General features: G+C 44.6%; 2 protein-coding genes across 4 annotated transcripts in view; one reads left to right on the plus strand and one right to left on the minus strand.

Annotated features, from left to right (window-relative positions):
• The window catches only part of IL18 (interleukin 18), a 43,303-nt gene extending 42,010 nt beyond the window's left edge, over window positions 1-1,293 (plus strand). For 2 of the 3 annotated variants that reach the window (XM_075838780.1, XM_075838781.1), the window contains one exon: window positions 771-1,293. In XM_075838780.1, coding sequence (XP_075694895.1) covers window positions 771-983 — 213 coding nt within the window. In that variant the 3' untranslated portion in view covers window positions 984-1,293. The remainder of the gene's footprint in view (window positions 1-770) is intronic. The other variant, XM_075838782.1, reaches the window with a different exon arrangement.
• An 11,103-nt stretch (window positions 1,294-12,396) lies between these two features.
• LOC142661397 (uncharacterized) lies at window positions 12,397-14,184 on the minus strand. Its single transcript, XM_075838784.1, has 2 exons — window positions 13,268-14,184; window positions 12,397-13,152 (listed from the first exon to the last, which is right to left on the minus strand). Exons 1-2 carry the CDS (start codon window positions 13,366-13,368, stop codon window positions 12,489-12,491), a joined length of 765 nt encoding a protein of 254 aa, XP_075694899.1. The 5' UTR covers window positions 13,369-14,184; the 3' UTR covers window positions 12,397-12,488.
• Window positions 14,185-16,162: the final 1,978 nt, after the last annotated feature.

Consider the following 16,162-nt stretch of genomic DNA (forward strand, 5'->3'; position numbering starts at 1 on the left):
GAGTGCATGATGCTGATTGGTCACTAATTCGTAAACATCATACACTTCTCTCCACAAAGCCCAGTTAGTAAAACAAGTAAACACGCCCAGTTAAAAACACAATACACGCCCAGTTGGACATACGAATAAAAACACGCCCAGTTGTCCATTTCAAAGCTCATTTGCATATATATATAAAATAGCTCATAACTTGGCCAAAAATGAACGTTTTTTTTTAAAAAAAACACGTTACTGTTATCTACATTGCAGCGCCGATCACATGTAATAGGAGATAGGGGTTTGAGAATCTGGTGACAGAGCCTCTTTAAGCTGTTTTTAAAAAAATATATAAAACGGTAAACGCCCCTTAAATGGATACTAAACATAGAAAATGAGAATATATATACCAGCAATTGCAATACCAGCAATTGCCCCATTACTTTCCTCCCCAAAATCCTGTGTCTGGCTGTAAGACAACTGTCTGCAGCAGGAGCCCCCCCCCCCACTGCTTTGTCTACAGTATGACACAAGGAACATTAGGGCCTGCGTCTTATGTTAAGCCACATCCCCTCAATCGCTCACCAGTCCAAAGCGGAACAGGTCAGTAGGAAATTAACCTGTGTTCTCTGCAAGACATTTACAACAGTTTGTTTCAGGAAAAATGCAGAAAATCTGTTATTTGCTGTTATCATTTATTTCGACGCTTAGGTTTCTTTTAAAAAATTATACCACCCTTTAAGTGTTGATGGATAAAATGCATGAATAACATATACATTGTTTTAACCTTACAGAAAGGAGACTGCCCTAAGGCCATCAAAGGAAACCGCAGTGAGATCATCTTTTTTCAAAAAGAATTCAGTCAAGGTGACCACTCGGTCAAATTCCAATCATCTTTACAAACAGACTATTATTTATCTGTCAGCGGTGAATGTGATAGCCAGAAATTAATTCTCAAAAAACCATGTGAGGAGGTGGATGAAACACTAAAATTTTATGTATGTTAGAATATATATAAGTAGACAATATGATATGAATGGAAAATCCGTCCCAAAGGAGTTTGTGGTTTTCTGGCATAACAGTTATTTGTAATCTCACCATATGTCTCTTGTATCAGTAAAGACATTCAAGTAAATTCTGAAGTACAAAATAAAATTGTTCAGTAGCCCGCACCATATTACTTGAAGTGGGAGCAGCTTATTATTAGATGGCACATGCCACCCTTAACATATCTCCCTCGGTGTCTATAATGTACTAGACTAACTATACTGTAACTTGTTAGTTTGTTTAAATGTTGTCATTTTTTTGTTATAAAACGTTCTATTAATCACGGTCTTAATAATTTTTTTTGCATGCATTTTGTTCATCACTCATTAGCTTAATAATACTGTACAAATGGAAAGTGACGGGGGTACTAGTGGAAGGCAAATTGAAATTTTGCAATTAGTGTCAGACAGCTGCTGCAAAGGAAAATAAAATGTATGAGATACAACAAAAGAGGCCTAGTCGCACATGATAAGAACATAGTTTAACCCTTATATAAATTACTAGTCTGACCTCACAAGGAATACTGTTTTGAGTGCCTGGCTATAAGAGAGATGCAAGTTAAGTCTCTCTTCACGTCACTTTATGTAAACACATTCGGCGCATGCGCCAGGAAAGCATATGTCACGCTAACAGCTAATTCAGACGAACTGGATATACGTCCGTGCAACGCGTGTGATTTTCACGAGTCTATGGGGCAGTGCAGACATGTGCGTGATTTTTACGCAGCGTTGGTCCGCTGCGTAAAAGTCACGACATGTCCGTTCTTTGAGCGTTTTTCGCGCATCACGCACCCATTGAAGTCAATGGGTGCGTGAAAACCACGCATGCCACACGGAAGCACTTCCGTGGGACGCGTGTGATTCGCGCAACAGCTGTGAAAAGGATGAATGAAAACAGAAAAGCACCACATGCTTTTCTGTTTACATACATCCAAACGGAGTGTCATAATGATGGCGGCTGCGCGAAAAGCACGCAGCCGCACATCATATGGTGATGACACACGGAGCTGTTAAGTGCCTTTTGCGCAGGCATAACGCAGCATTTTTTGCGTGCGCAAAAAGCACACACTCATGTCAATCCGGCCTTAACCATAGGCCGCCATTCACCCAACGGAGGCCAAAAGAGTGTCCTTTTGTCCTCCGTCAGGGTGGTATGCGTTGGCTTTTCTTTTTTTTTTTTTAACAACACGTTACTGCACAGTGGGCCAACACAAAAAAACGTATGCCGCATAGTATGTATTTTTTTAACATATAGGCCAATGTTTGACGTATGCTACTGTGTGGCTTTACAGTGGAATACATTATCTCAAAGCATTACGTCGGAGGTATATGTCGGGGGATATATGTCGGGGTCAAGAAGGTCTTGCTCACAATCGGCATTCTGATTTATCCCAAAGGTGTTTGCTGGTGTTGAGGTCATTTTTTTTTATGATTATGTGTAGGTTAATCTATTTCCCCTTAATGCTACTTTGAGGGTCTCCCAGTAAAGAGTTGCACCATCCCAATGTTGTCCATTATTCTGGTCAAACTCCTCTATCCAACTAGTCATTAAACTAATAATGTTTTATCACGTAACGCCGCTGAAGGAATACGCCATTTATTCCAAACAGTCTTATGGCTTCCCATATCTATGAAAACCCCTACTGGATCATGATCTGATGAGGTTATATCATAGATGTGTGCTGACCTAAGCCTGGCTAAAAAAGATTTGGTAACATATATATAATCTAGCCATGAAAATACATTATGCACATTTGAGAAGGCGTACTCCCGATCCACTGGATGTTGAACTCTCTAAGTATCATTCAGTGAAGTATGTGACATAATTTCTAATAATGCTGTTTCCCCCTTAGGCTGAGTTCACACAGAGGTTTTTGCAGGAGGAAAATTCCGCCTGTAAAATCTGCTACGGGCATTTTTTGCACAGTGTTTTGTCAAAAACGCGTCAAAATATGCGTCGAGGCGTTTTATTTCCGTCTCCCACTGATTCAAATGGGTTTTGGAGGCGGAAACCATCTCAAGATAGTTCATGACGCTTCTTTTTGCTGCGAGGAGTTTTTTTCCGCTCGCGGTAAAAAACGCGTCAGCCTCCCATTGAAATCAATGGGAGGCATTTTCTGCCATTTTTGGCGCGTTTCCGACACAGTTTCCGCGGCAAAAAAACTCTGTGTGAACAGGGCCCTATTGTGTCTACCTATAGGATGTCTATCCTCATTAATCGACAATGACATTGTTAAAATCCCCTCCTACTATATTATGCAGTGATTTATCATTAGATATAGTTTTAACTAAATACCTAAAGAATACTGTGCCTCATTCGGTGCATACACACTATAAACAGTGAAGAATAAATACCCCACTTCCATTAACGCCCTCACCCATTTACCTTCTGTGTCATTATCACTTTTTATTCAATTTCCATCAAAGTGTGTAATGACGGGGAGGAAGACAGAAAGGTGAGCCCTAATCTACCCGCCACTCAGTCCCTGCCTACTTGCACGGCCCGTCCTAGGCGACGGCGTACAACTGGGCGACGGTCCCTATGCTCAATATGTGCACGACGGACATACAGACAAGGGTACACAGAAGCTAAGGGAAATGGGGCAGTTGCCCACGGCAACACCGTGAGCAACAGGCATAGTGAATGAGCCGAGTCAAACCAGGAGTGTACGACGTACCAAACGCAGAGCAGGAGCGTAGTAGTAAAGCCAGGGTCAAAATGAAGCCGAGGTCAATAATGATAGGAGCAGCAGAGCCAGGAAGCAGGAAAGAATCACAGGCAGAGACAAGCAGGAAATGAAGGTATAAATAGACCGAGGGCGGGAGCTAGAACCGTCTGGCCAAGCTGTGATAGGTTCTTCCACTCCTGAGCCTACCAGCCTGAGTGGTAGCAGATCGAGTCACTCTATCAGACTAAGGGGGGATTCACACGAACGTGTATTGGGTCCGTGCGGGCCGCGTGCTTTTCACGCGTCACGCACAGACCAATACAAGTCTATGGGGCAGTACAGACAGTCCGTGCTTTTTGCGCAGTGTTTGTCCGCTGCGCAAAAAGCGCGACATGCTCAATATCTCCGCGTATTTCGCGCATCACGCACCCATTGAAGTCACGCAGGTCGCACGGAAGCACTTCCGTGCTAACCGACTGAAACTGCGCACCAGCTGTCAAAAGGATGAATGTAAACAGAAAAGCACCACGTGCTTTTCTGTTTCCAAACATCCAAACGGAGTGTCTTTGAGATGAGCGAACCCGGACAACCGAACCGAACTTCACCGGGTTCGGCCGAACTCGTTTTGGCCGAACCCGGCAAAAAAATTTCCGGTACGCGACGTCAGGAGATAGTCACTGTCCAGGGTGCTGAAAGAGTTAAACTGTTTCAGCACCCTGGACAGTGACTTCCGATCCCAATATACATGAACGTGTAAAAAAATAAAGAAGTTCTGACTTACCGAGAACTCCCGGCTTCTTCCTCCAGTCTGACCTCCGGGATGACAATTCAGTCCAAGTGACAGCTCCAGCCAATCACAGGCCAAGCACAGGCTGCAGCGGTCACATGGACTGCCGCGTCATCCAGGGAGGTGGGGCCCGATGTCAAGAGAGGCGCGTCACCAAGGACGCGTCACCAAGGCAACGGCCTGGAGGGAAGTTCTCGGTAAGTACGAACTTTTTCTTTTTTTTAACAGGTTTCTCGATATTGTGATCGGCATTCACTGTCGAGGGTGCTGAAAGAGTTACTGCCGATCAGTTAACTCTTTCAGCACCCTGGACAGTGACTGACGTCGACTAGACTCATCTCTATGATGGCGGCTGCGCGAAAATCACGCAGCCGCGCATCATACACGGATGACACACGCAGCTGTCAAGTGGTTTTTGCGCGCGCAAAACGCAGCGTTTTTTGCGCGCGCAAAAATGCAACGTTCGTCTGAATCAGCCCTTAGGAGCAGGTGCAGACTGATTAACCACGGGCGTCGACACAGAAGCTGTGTCTGGCAGATCCTTTACAAAGTGCTTATCAAAATTGCCACTTTCTCCCTATAACTCTCCCAACCCAATCTCTCCTTAGTTTTAAGAGCTCCTTCTCACTCAAATGTACCTCCTGTACTACTGCTATATCGGTCTTCAATTTACTTAAAGAGGCTCTGTCACCAGATTTTGCAACCCCTATCTGCTATTGCAGCAGATAGGCGCTGCAATGTAGATTACAGTAACGTTTTTATTTTTAAAAAACGAGCATTTTTGGCCAAGTTATGACCATTTTTGTAGTTATGCAAATGAGGCTTGCAAAAATCCAAGTGGGTGTGTTTAAAAGTAAAAGTCCAAGTGGGCGTGTATTATGTGCGTACATCGGGGCGTTTTTAATACTTTTACTAGCTGGGCGCTCTGAAGAGAAGTAACATCCTCTTCTCTTCAGAACGCCCAGCTTCTGACAGTGCAGATCTGTGACGTCACTCACAGGTCCTGCATCGTGACGGCCACATCGGCACCAGAGGCTACAGTTGATTTTGCAGCAGCATCAGCGTTTGCAGGTAAGTCGATCTTACCTGCAAACACTGATGCTGCTGCAGAATCAACTGTAGCCTCTGGTGCCGATGTGGCCGTCACGATGCAGGACCTGTGAGTGACGTCACAGATCTGCACTGTCAGAAGCTGGGCGTTCTGAAGAGAAGAGGATGTTACTTCTCTTCAGAGCGCCCAGCTAGTGAAAGTATTAAAAACGCCCCGATGTACGCACATAATACACGCCCACTTGGACTTTTACTTTTAAACACACCCACTTGGACTTTTGCAAGCCTCATTTGCATAATTACAAAAATGGTCATAACTTGGCCAAAAATGCTCGTTTTTTAAAAATAAAAACGTTACTGTAATCTACATTGCAGCGCCTATCTGCTGCAATAGCAGATAGGGGTTGCAAAATCTGGTGACAGAGCCTCTTTAAGTGTCTTATTATTTTCTCTTTTTTGTTGATCGGGGTTGCTATCCCTTTAACATTCCATGAAACTATATGAACTATGGTATTTCAATATTCTGGTGCTCATGCCACCCACCCCCCACCCCCCCCTATTTTTTGTAGAGCTGCCTCACTTTTCATCAACTTCCTTCAGGAATTTGGAGGCAGATTTTTGACTTGCCTGCCCTCTCTTTGCAGCGTTTTTCAGCCATGGCCATTGAGCACCGTGGGCAAAACACGTCACGAAAACCGCTTTCTCTGCCTTTCATTGATGTCAATGGGAGGTCAGAGATTGAAACGCCTGAAGGGCATGACGCTTTATTTTCCCATGAGTATTTTTTTTCCGCTCGCATCCACTTCCTATTGAAATAAACATGAGGCGGTTTTTGGCGCGGTTTCGTGTCAAAAACCGTGACAAAAAACTCAGTATGCACTAGGCCTAAGAATCTTTGTGCAGTCTTCTCTTTTATTACATTCGTCTTCCTCCCTTCTACTATAGTTCCTTTGGAGATCTTTACGTTGATGCACACTTTTCTTCAATCCATTTTGGAGCTTTTACAGGATCTTCAGAGATTTTAACTGTCCCATCTTCATGAAATATTCTTAGGATTGCTGGGTACATTGAAGCGAACCTTATCTTATTTTGTATTAAGTTTGTGCAACTTGTTGAGAACAATCTTCTTTTACTTCTCATCTCCGCCGAATAAGGAAAATACAAATGTGACAAACATTTACAACTTCTACATGCAGATTACATTCAGAGCCACAATCCTGCACATATTGTAGGTAACAGTTCACATCTCGTTTTGTGCACAGGTTTGTGTTATACAGCGACACATACGTTATTAAACTTTAAAAAATCTATGCATCTGTAATATAGGCTTCCTTTTTCGTAGTTTACGTCGTATACGTTTTTATACACTTGTTTCTTTTCTTGCTTGTAAAAACGTATACGTTTTTTTTTGTTCTTGAGCCAAATCAAACTTTGTAAAGTCAAGATTTATAAAGTCAAAATATAAAAGGAAGAAGTCGGGAGTGGCTGCCGTGTTTTCTGGCACAAGTACTGAGGGTCAGGGCAGGGTTTTATCTCATAATCTGGGGAACTTCCCATATATGGTGACAAAAATACAAACGTAGGGCTTAAGATTGCATGTGTCATCCATATGCCGCCATTGACTTCAATACAATTAACCAGTTCAGGACCGGGCTATTTTGAGCCTTCAGGACCAGACACCGTTTAGCCCTTTTTAGCACGTGTTAGTTAAATGGCTTTAACTTTTTTATTTGTTGGGCTAACGACGTGATTTTTGCGATGTTTTTTTCCATAGACAATGCAGGTTTCTTTTTTTTTTTTTATCATTTTTATACACATCCTTTTTGCTATTTTAGAATTTTTATTCTCAAAGTTTGAAAATAATAGTAAAAAAATAAGCTTTTTTACTTTTCAGCAATTTTTTTTTGGGTAATAAAATAGTTTTACCCGAAAATAGACCTTTTATTTGTGATCGTCATTGTCTACCGTAAATTTTAATATATTACATGTGTATATTAGGGTAATTGGGTCAGCGCTAGCGTTACAACAATGATTGGCGGGGGGGACATTTTTTTGGGGTGGGTATTTTATGTGTATTTATTATTAAATTCTTTTGCACTTTACTTTACTATTTTTTTATTACTATGGTCTGTCCCTTAAAGGTCAAAAAAGACCTTTGGGGAACGTTATATTTTTTTTTTCTTTCTTTTACACCATGTTTTTCCACTGTAACTGGAGCTGCACAGCAGCCCCAGCTACAGGGGAAATCAGCCCTCTCATAGTGACAATTGTCACTAATAGGGCTGTGCTGGGTCTAGTAAGACCCATCAGCAGTCTGTCACTAATGGCACCCGGCGATCATGTGACCAGTCACATGATCACCGGGAGGAATAGAGACAGCGCCGCTGCTGCTGTCTCTATTCCTATACACAGCGTTCATTGAGCGCTGTGTACAAGTCATCAGAGAAGACAGAAGCAGCGAAAGCTGCTTCTATCTTCTCCTCAGGGTCCCCGGCAGTCACTGACAGCCGGAGACCCGACATTCAGCTGCCCGATTGCGCGGGCAGCAAGTTAAAACCCGAGCCGTAAAAAGTCTATGGCGTGAGTTTTAAGGACCCGTCCCTGACCGCTGGCCGTAAAAATACAGCCAGCGGTCGGGAACCAGTTGAAAACGTATAGTTGTGGTATACGTTTTGGAAAAATACTGAAAAGCTTAGACTACGCTTTTCAGGACATGAAAAAAAAAAAAGGATAGAACGTAAGCACACAACATGTACATACAAACTCCACTATTAGGGCATCCGTCCTGACCATAGACAACGTACACGCGGTGGTGCAGGTTTTCACACTGTTTTTTCATGTCCAAACATGCACGTCAGACGTACAGTAAAAACGAGATGTGAACGGAGCCTTACCTTCCCAGACACTTGTTCTCAGAATTACAATCATCACTATTGTGCAACCATCTGATTTTTGGTTTACTCAGACTCGTTTTTGTTTGTTCAGCACATTTGCAAGTGTATTTCTTCTGTGGTTTTAAAATCTTTGACTCACTAACTATTCTGAAATAAAAAGGTTTAGGGGAGTTCCCCAAATGAAAAGTTCTCACATGCTTCTAAGTGTAAAAAAGCATCGACACATTCATATAAAAAAGCGTGATGCAACAAATGACAACGATAGGAACGTCTGCTTCTGCAATGAATCTCCTACAATTATGGAAAAATATATAAAACTCCAACACGAGCGTTCAAAATAAAAAGTTCACATATAATCTGTCACATCACTTTCTTGCACACATTTCTTACTTCTTTCTGCTCAGTATTCTGCTCGTTTGTGTTAAATTCTACATTATATTGCAGTACTGTGCGGAAAACCAGTGTTAGATTATCACATTTTCTAGATTATAGGAATTTTAATGTATTTACATTTTAAATCCACCTTCATTCCACCGCCGTGGGTCTCCAGGAATCCTCGCTGTGCATTGTTTAAAATTCATTGCTTGTTGTCTATAATGACGTCACGTGACCATGGCGGCCAAGCGCTGTTATTTTATTACATCACCAAGACGGGCAGCAATCTGGCACTGGAATGATTTTTGGCCACTGCTGGATTAAAGGAGTACTTAGTTGCAGCACCTTTGGCAGCGATATCAGTCTCCAGTCTTCTTGTGAGGGTATGTTCACACGCAGTGACCAAAAGTGTCTGAAAATACGGAGCTGTTTTCAGGCTGAAAATGCTCCTGATTTTCAGATGTTTTTGTAGCAACTCGCATTTTTCACGGCGCATTTTACGGACATTTAATGGAGTCAATGAAAAACGGCTCCAAAAATGTCCCAAGAAGTGACATGCACTTCTTTTTCGCAGGCGTCTTGATACGCGCCGTATCTTGACAGCGACGCGTAAAATGACACCTCGTGGGAACAGAACACGTAAAACCCATTGCAAGCAAAGGGCAGATGTTTGTAGGCGTAATGGAGCAGTTTTTTCAAGCATAATTCGTTGCGTAAAACGCCCGAATTACGTCTGAAAACACTGCATGTGAACATACCCTTATAATGCGACAAGGTTTGCACACCTTGATTTGAGGATTTTCTGACATTCTTCTCTGCAGATCCTCCCAGGCTCTGTCAGGTTGGATGGGGACCATCGGTGGATAGCTATTTCAAGGTCTTTATAGAGATGTTCAAGTTAGAGCTCTGACTGGGCCACTCAAGGACATTCACAGAGTTGTCCCTATGGCCCTCATGTGTTGTCTTGGCTGTGTGCTTAGGGTCATTGTCTTGTTGGAAGGTGAACCTTCGGCCCAGTCTGAGGCCCAGAGCGCTCTGGATCAGGTGTTCATGAAGAAGATCTCTGTATTTTGCTCCATTCATCTCTCCCTCAACCCTGACCAGTCTCCCTGTCCCAGGTGGTGAAAAACACCCCACAGCATGACGCTTCCACCACCATGCTTCACTGTAGGGATGGTATTGGGCAGATGATGAGCAGTGGAGGCCAAAAAGTTCAACTCTAGGGTTTCATCAGACCACAGAATCTTGTTTAGCCCTCGTTTCCCAGATATCCTATTGAATGCGCACTAATATTGTAACGTATAACTTTATTGTAAATAACTAGAAGCATACAAATAAAGATTGACAGCGCAATGTGAACTGTCTCCATATGATGATGCTAATATTGCTCTGTAGTCTGTACCGTCTGAGTGCAGTCAAACCACCATCTCTGATGGCCGCACAAGGTAAGGCCTCATTTACACGAGCGTGTGCGTTTTGCGCGCGCAAAAAACGCTGCGTTTTGCGCGCGTTTGTATGGCGTATGCACTGCGTATACGCAGCCTTGTTGCGTTTTAAACGCGCGCACGACTAGCGTTTGCATCGCGCGTAAAAAACGCAGAGGGGATTAGTGGGACGGCCGCCTACAAATAGGCCAGCTGTCCCAACCCCTGCTTGCTGGTAGAAATCTATTTGCAAGGTTAATTCCGCCTCTGCAGAAACCACAGTGTTTGTTTTTCCCTTCAAATTGGAATCGCTTTGACACCCAACTATTATGGCTTCGCCAGCGCTGGCGCGTGTGCTTCTTCTCTGGATGATCTCACGTCGGTTTGGCCAGCGCCGACACATGCTGCAGCACCACACGCCTGGAAGAAGTCGCATTTGGGTTCACCCACTTGTGGCCCAACGTACAATAAAAGGGCATTTCCATACCCTGTTTGAGGACTTACGCCGGCATCCCGACAAATTTCGATCCTTCTGCCGCATGTCTGTGGCCACATTTGACCTTCTGCTTGAGCAAACTCGCTCTGGTCTCACCTTCCAGAATACGAACATGAGACGCTGCATTTCGCCCGAGGAACGTCTGCTTGTGACCTTGAGGTATGTATGAAGCTGCTATAACTTAGTCCATGCCGCTGTCTGCTTTACCAGCCCCCCACTAACATGTGTTCTTCCTTTCTTTTTCTTTCTCTTTATTTTGTAGATTTCTGGCCACAGGCAATTGTTATCATTCGTTGCATTTTGAATTTCTTTTGGGAGTGACCACCATTTCGTTCATTGTCACATCCACCTGTGTCGTGTTGTGGCAGAGTTTAAAGAGCACGGTCATGCCGCAGCCCACGACAGAACAGTGGCTAAGTATATCAGAGGGATTTCTTAGAGCTACTGAATTTCCAAATTGCATTGGTGCCCTTGACGGCAAACACATTCGTGTGAGAAAGCCCCCACGCAGTGGCTCGCAATACTATAACTACAAGCAGTATTTTTCCATGGTATTGTTAGCCTTGGCGGACACTAATTATTGTTTCACTATTGTTGACATTGGCTCGTATGGAAGCTCGGCAGATGCCCGCATATTCCGTACATCAAGAATGGGGAAGCGACTCGTGAATAGGCGACTGGGGTTGCCGGAACCCTCCATCCTCCCCGGCTCCAGCGGGCCCCCAATCCCGTATGTAATCGTGGCAGATGAGGGGTTCGCACTCACAAGGCAAGTCATGCGTCCCTTTCCAAGAAGGGGCTTGGATGACCGTAGGCGCATGTTCAATCTCCGCCTGGGCAGAGCTCGGCGATGTGTCGAATGTGCCTTTGGCATTATGTCGAACAGGTGGCGTGTCTTTCTGTCAACAATGCAATTGTCCATGCATAATGTCACACGTGTTATCCAAGCGGGTGTAGTTCTGCATAACTTCTGCCGCATTAATGATGCAAACTTTGATGCTGACTATATCATAACACACGCAGACACCACTGACAATGTCCCGGTGATTCCTCTAGGGCGATCTGTCTCCTCCGGCCTTCGAGTTCGTGATACTTTGGCGGCATATTTTGAGTGCCCATCTGGACCAGCACCGTGGGGGGCTGATGACCTGTGAAGGGGTGAATGTTCTTTTGACGCTTCACTACCGACCTGAGATGTGGGCATTTTTTGTTTTGTTTCTTTTGTGTGTTGGGGTTGGGGTAGGGACTCGCAAAACATGAGGACCCTTGACGCGGGTTGCGAGCTTATATCTCTCGGGGTTTGAGCAGGACTTTACACAGTTGGCGACTTACTTTGCCCATATATCCTGTTGTGCGGACTGCAGTTAGGGAACTCCAATTGCAAGTGTACTTATTTTGCTTCAGGGCCCATGGCAGGACCTAAACTTTGGAATCCCTTACAAGCCATGTCAAACCACGAGAGATTAACTAAAACCTCATATCACATGTCCATGCATTGGTCCAAAAGGCCAGAAGTGTGTGAGAGTGTAGGCTAAGGAAATGTGTGCCAAACCTTCTGTTGGGTGGTCGAAAAGAATAATAAAACGAAACAAAACCATGAACTTTTTTTTTTTTATTAAGGGATTCGGACCAATCCCAAATTTTTGGCAAAAAAAATAACACACCAACATGGTGTAACGAAATCCAAACGAAAAACAGGATCACACAATATACGTGGCCAGGCCTGCACCACACACAACAGTGCCGTCCAGAAATATTGGCACCAACACACTCAGAGGTGTTGGTATAGTTGGGCTGGGGAGGCATATGCCTGCATTTCAGCACCACTATGCTGGACCTGGAGCTGGGTAGGTTGTTCCTGGCCAGCATAGTGGTGCTGATGTGGTGGCTGGAATGTGGGCCCCGCAAAGTGGGGAGCCATAGGGCGCATGTATGGATGCGGACGGGCCATATGGGGAACAGGGTGAAATTGGCCAGGCACCTGGGCCGTGGGTGGCGGCATGTAAGTATTTCGCCACTGCTCGATTGCCGTGAAACACGGATGGGGATTGTGTGGCGGTCTGCAAGCGTCGATCAATGTGACGATCGACGCCTGCAGACGGCCCATAAGGTCCATCGGCACCAGGCGTAGGAGGGGCACAATGCTGCGGCCAAAGGCATCATTGCCATCCTCCTCTGCGGCTCGCCTCAAATACTCGAGTACCCGCGTATCCACCTGGGCAGATGTGGAGGGCTGTGGGGCACGAAGACGCCGACTGCGGGCTCGCACGGGCCGCTCCTGGGCTGGAGAGCCAACCGGCCGTTCTGACTGGCCTGGTGCGGGCTCCTGGGGTGTCGGCTCGGGGCTGGGTGGCAGGATATTGGGAGCAGGGGCTTCGGCCACAGACTCCCCCACGTCAGTCTCCTCTGCTGTATCCTCCAAATTGTCGGTGGTTCTACAAGGAGGCAAAAAATTATGAGTACAAAATCTAACAATGCCCACAACAACACGTTGACAGACAGGACCTGGACAAACACACAGTACACTCATGCAACGACATAAATGCTTACGTGCGCATATCCATGATGTCCTTCAGGAACATCAGCTGTTTTGTATAAATGTAGGGCCGTTTGCGAGATGCCCCATCTCCGCTGCGTCCCTTGTCACCCATCTCTCGCCTGAATTGATCACGGCAGCTCCGCCACCGTGTCTTGATATCTTGGACTGGTGTATGTAACAAAAACAAAACACGCCATCAGAACTATCACCTCTCACTACAAAATGAAGGGCCCTGCAATGGCAATGCGGTGGGACGTGCGAAGCACCTGCTCCACCAAAGTTTCTCGTGCTCATGTGCGCAATACACATACAGGGCCCAGGTTTTCTATAGGCATGACAGCCATTGACAGAAAATGCAAGGTACTCACCCAACCGAGTGCGGTCACGGGTTCGGCCTGTCTCCCACTCTTGCCCAAAGAGGTTTTTGGCCACCAACTCCCATGCGTCCTCCTTCACCGTCCTGTTGTGATACTCCTCACATCTGTTATCCCATATTGCTGGATGCTCCTGGATAAAAAGAATGAGGCGCTCCACATCCATCCCGCGCGGCATGGCTGTAGTATGTGGCTGTGAAATACTCCAAAATATCCCCAGACAACTCTCCTGGCACTGGCTAGTCTTGCCCCCTCGCACTTGAAAGGCAGGCACTTCCTGGTTTGGAGAAGCTTTGTGTAGCTTTATAGACTAATTAGAATGGACATAACAGCTCTTGCGTGTTTTTCGCGCATGCAACGCAGGACCGTCCGTGTGGCATGCGTTGTTTTCACGCACCCATTGAAGTCAATGGGTGCGTGTTGCGTGAAAAACGCAAGATTATAGAACATGTCGTGAGTTTTACGCAACGCACTCACGCAGCGCAAAATACACGCATCGTCTAAACAGCCCCATAGACTATTATAGGTGTGTACGACACGCGTGAAAAGCACGCGCGTCGCACGCGCGTATAATACGCTCGTGTAAACGAGGCCTAATAGACACAACTACATATACGTGAATGATACCCGAATGATAGTGAAATTTGACTATATAGCAAGTTCTCAAAGCAGATTATAAATTGACATTCTTCAACAGATCTTTTTGACCCTTTCAGGACTTGTGTTTTAGACGTTTATGACTAGAGCAAGATTTCACCTTTTGGATGTTTTCATAATCTACCCCAAAAGGTTTCATTTCCTTCTTTTGAGGAACACAGATCTTTCCTTTAAATCAAAATTGGAGTGGATATCAATCAATTTTAGTGTTTTTTGGGGAAGGGGGGCCCGGAAACAGGCAAAAAAAAAGTTTTTCTCATCGTTTCATGCTATGTTTGAAGGTATTGTTCAATAAATAATACTTACCCCAAATATGAATCCTCTAAGTCCCCGTGCATAGCAATGCCATGTATGTGTACACTATGTGATGTATGACGTCGCTATAGCCCTGAAGACAAAAACCCTAGTTTAGCTTTAAATGCATCTCCCTCCCTCAACTTTAGACGCAGCCTCTATACACGGGGGATAAACATCCAAGTAGAGAACATTTCTATTAAAGACGTAAAAGTAGATCGGGCCGGCGTAGAGAAGACTAAAATTGGTCACTAAGTAGAATTATTTTATGTTTTGCTGTAACATAGATTTTGCCTGCCAGGATCGTATTAATGCCCGACCTGACGTTCATGCAAAACACGTTTGTCTAAAAATAGTTGGTGTGGGTTTGGAGAGGAGTTTCATTTTATTTATTTTTTTTATTGTGTTCTCACCATAATTTTTACTGTATTTATTTTTTTAAAAAAATATATATTTTTTTTTTTTACAATGGAGGCACATGTTAGCAGGGAACATACTATGTGTTATTAAAGATCACTGATAACAGTGATCTAATGGGAACAGCCCATTATGTAAGTCACCAGTAATCTATATACACAGACGTGCAGAGAAGACAGAGATCGTGTTTTCTTTGCATGATTCCAACCCTTTTGCACAGGGAATCCCTGTGACGGCATTACTGACATCACAGAGTTCCCTAGCAGCCTCATAAATGCATTCGGGAACATATCACTCAACAGTAACGCTGTGATATTTTTTTTTGGGCGGGGGACAGGGTGCTGATTATTTCACTTCACTGTCACAGTACAGGATCAGGCTGGCAGAGAGTCCATGCCAGTAGCCTGTTCATTTTCATGCCAAGTGGGACGGGGCTGAGTAGTTTCCAGATCACAGTGTACATTTTTCTGCTGATGTTTGAGACGCTTCCTGGTAATATTCAGTTTCCGATATGTACATAAAATAAATGACTGAAACTTATCTAGGAATATAGCACCACCTACTGTCAATATAAGAAACTGCATATTTAGACTTTTCAGGCTTTTACAGATGGGATTTTAGACCAATTCTTAATCTTTTTTTACCTTAGAGGATCCCATGAAAAAAAACAAAAAAAAAACCAGTCTTCTCCTGAGGAGCCCCTGCATAGCGTGACGATGACAGCGGTCGCTGTATTTTGGGGAAACATGCTTTCGGGTGCTGAGGCTACACAGCAACTTCAGCTACAAGACAACGCCACTAGCAACAGTCATAGAATCAGCAGTCAAGGTGTGCATAAAAGCTCATCCTTCTCCTGCTCATAGTCATGGCGACACGTCCCTCCATTGTCGTGCGGTACGGTCTCCCAGGATGACGATGCAGTCGGCGATGGACCACTGCAGTTACATGGGATGAAATGTCATCCCAGGAGGCCGGGCTGGAAGAACACAAGAAAGCATTGATATGACAACGGCCGGGTTGTAAGTATAAGCATCAGCCACAAAAGTCGCAACACTTGGCTTTCTGCTGCGGGTTTTACATCTCCATTGAATTGGGAAAACTCAGTAGAAAAGCAACGAAAACGCAGCGTAAATAGACATGCTGCGGATTTAAAATCCGGACCGC

This window comes from Rhinoderma darwinii, chromosome 10, assembly GCF_050947455.1.
Source record: "Rhinoderma darwinii isolate aRhiDar2 chromosome 10, aRhiDar2.hap1, whole genome shotgun sequence".
NCBI lineage: Eukaryota > Metazoa > Chordata > Amphibia > Anura > Rhinodermatidae > Rhinoderma > Rhinoderma darwinii.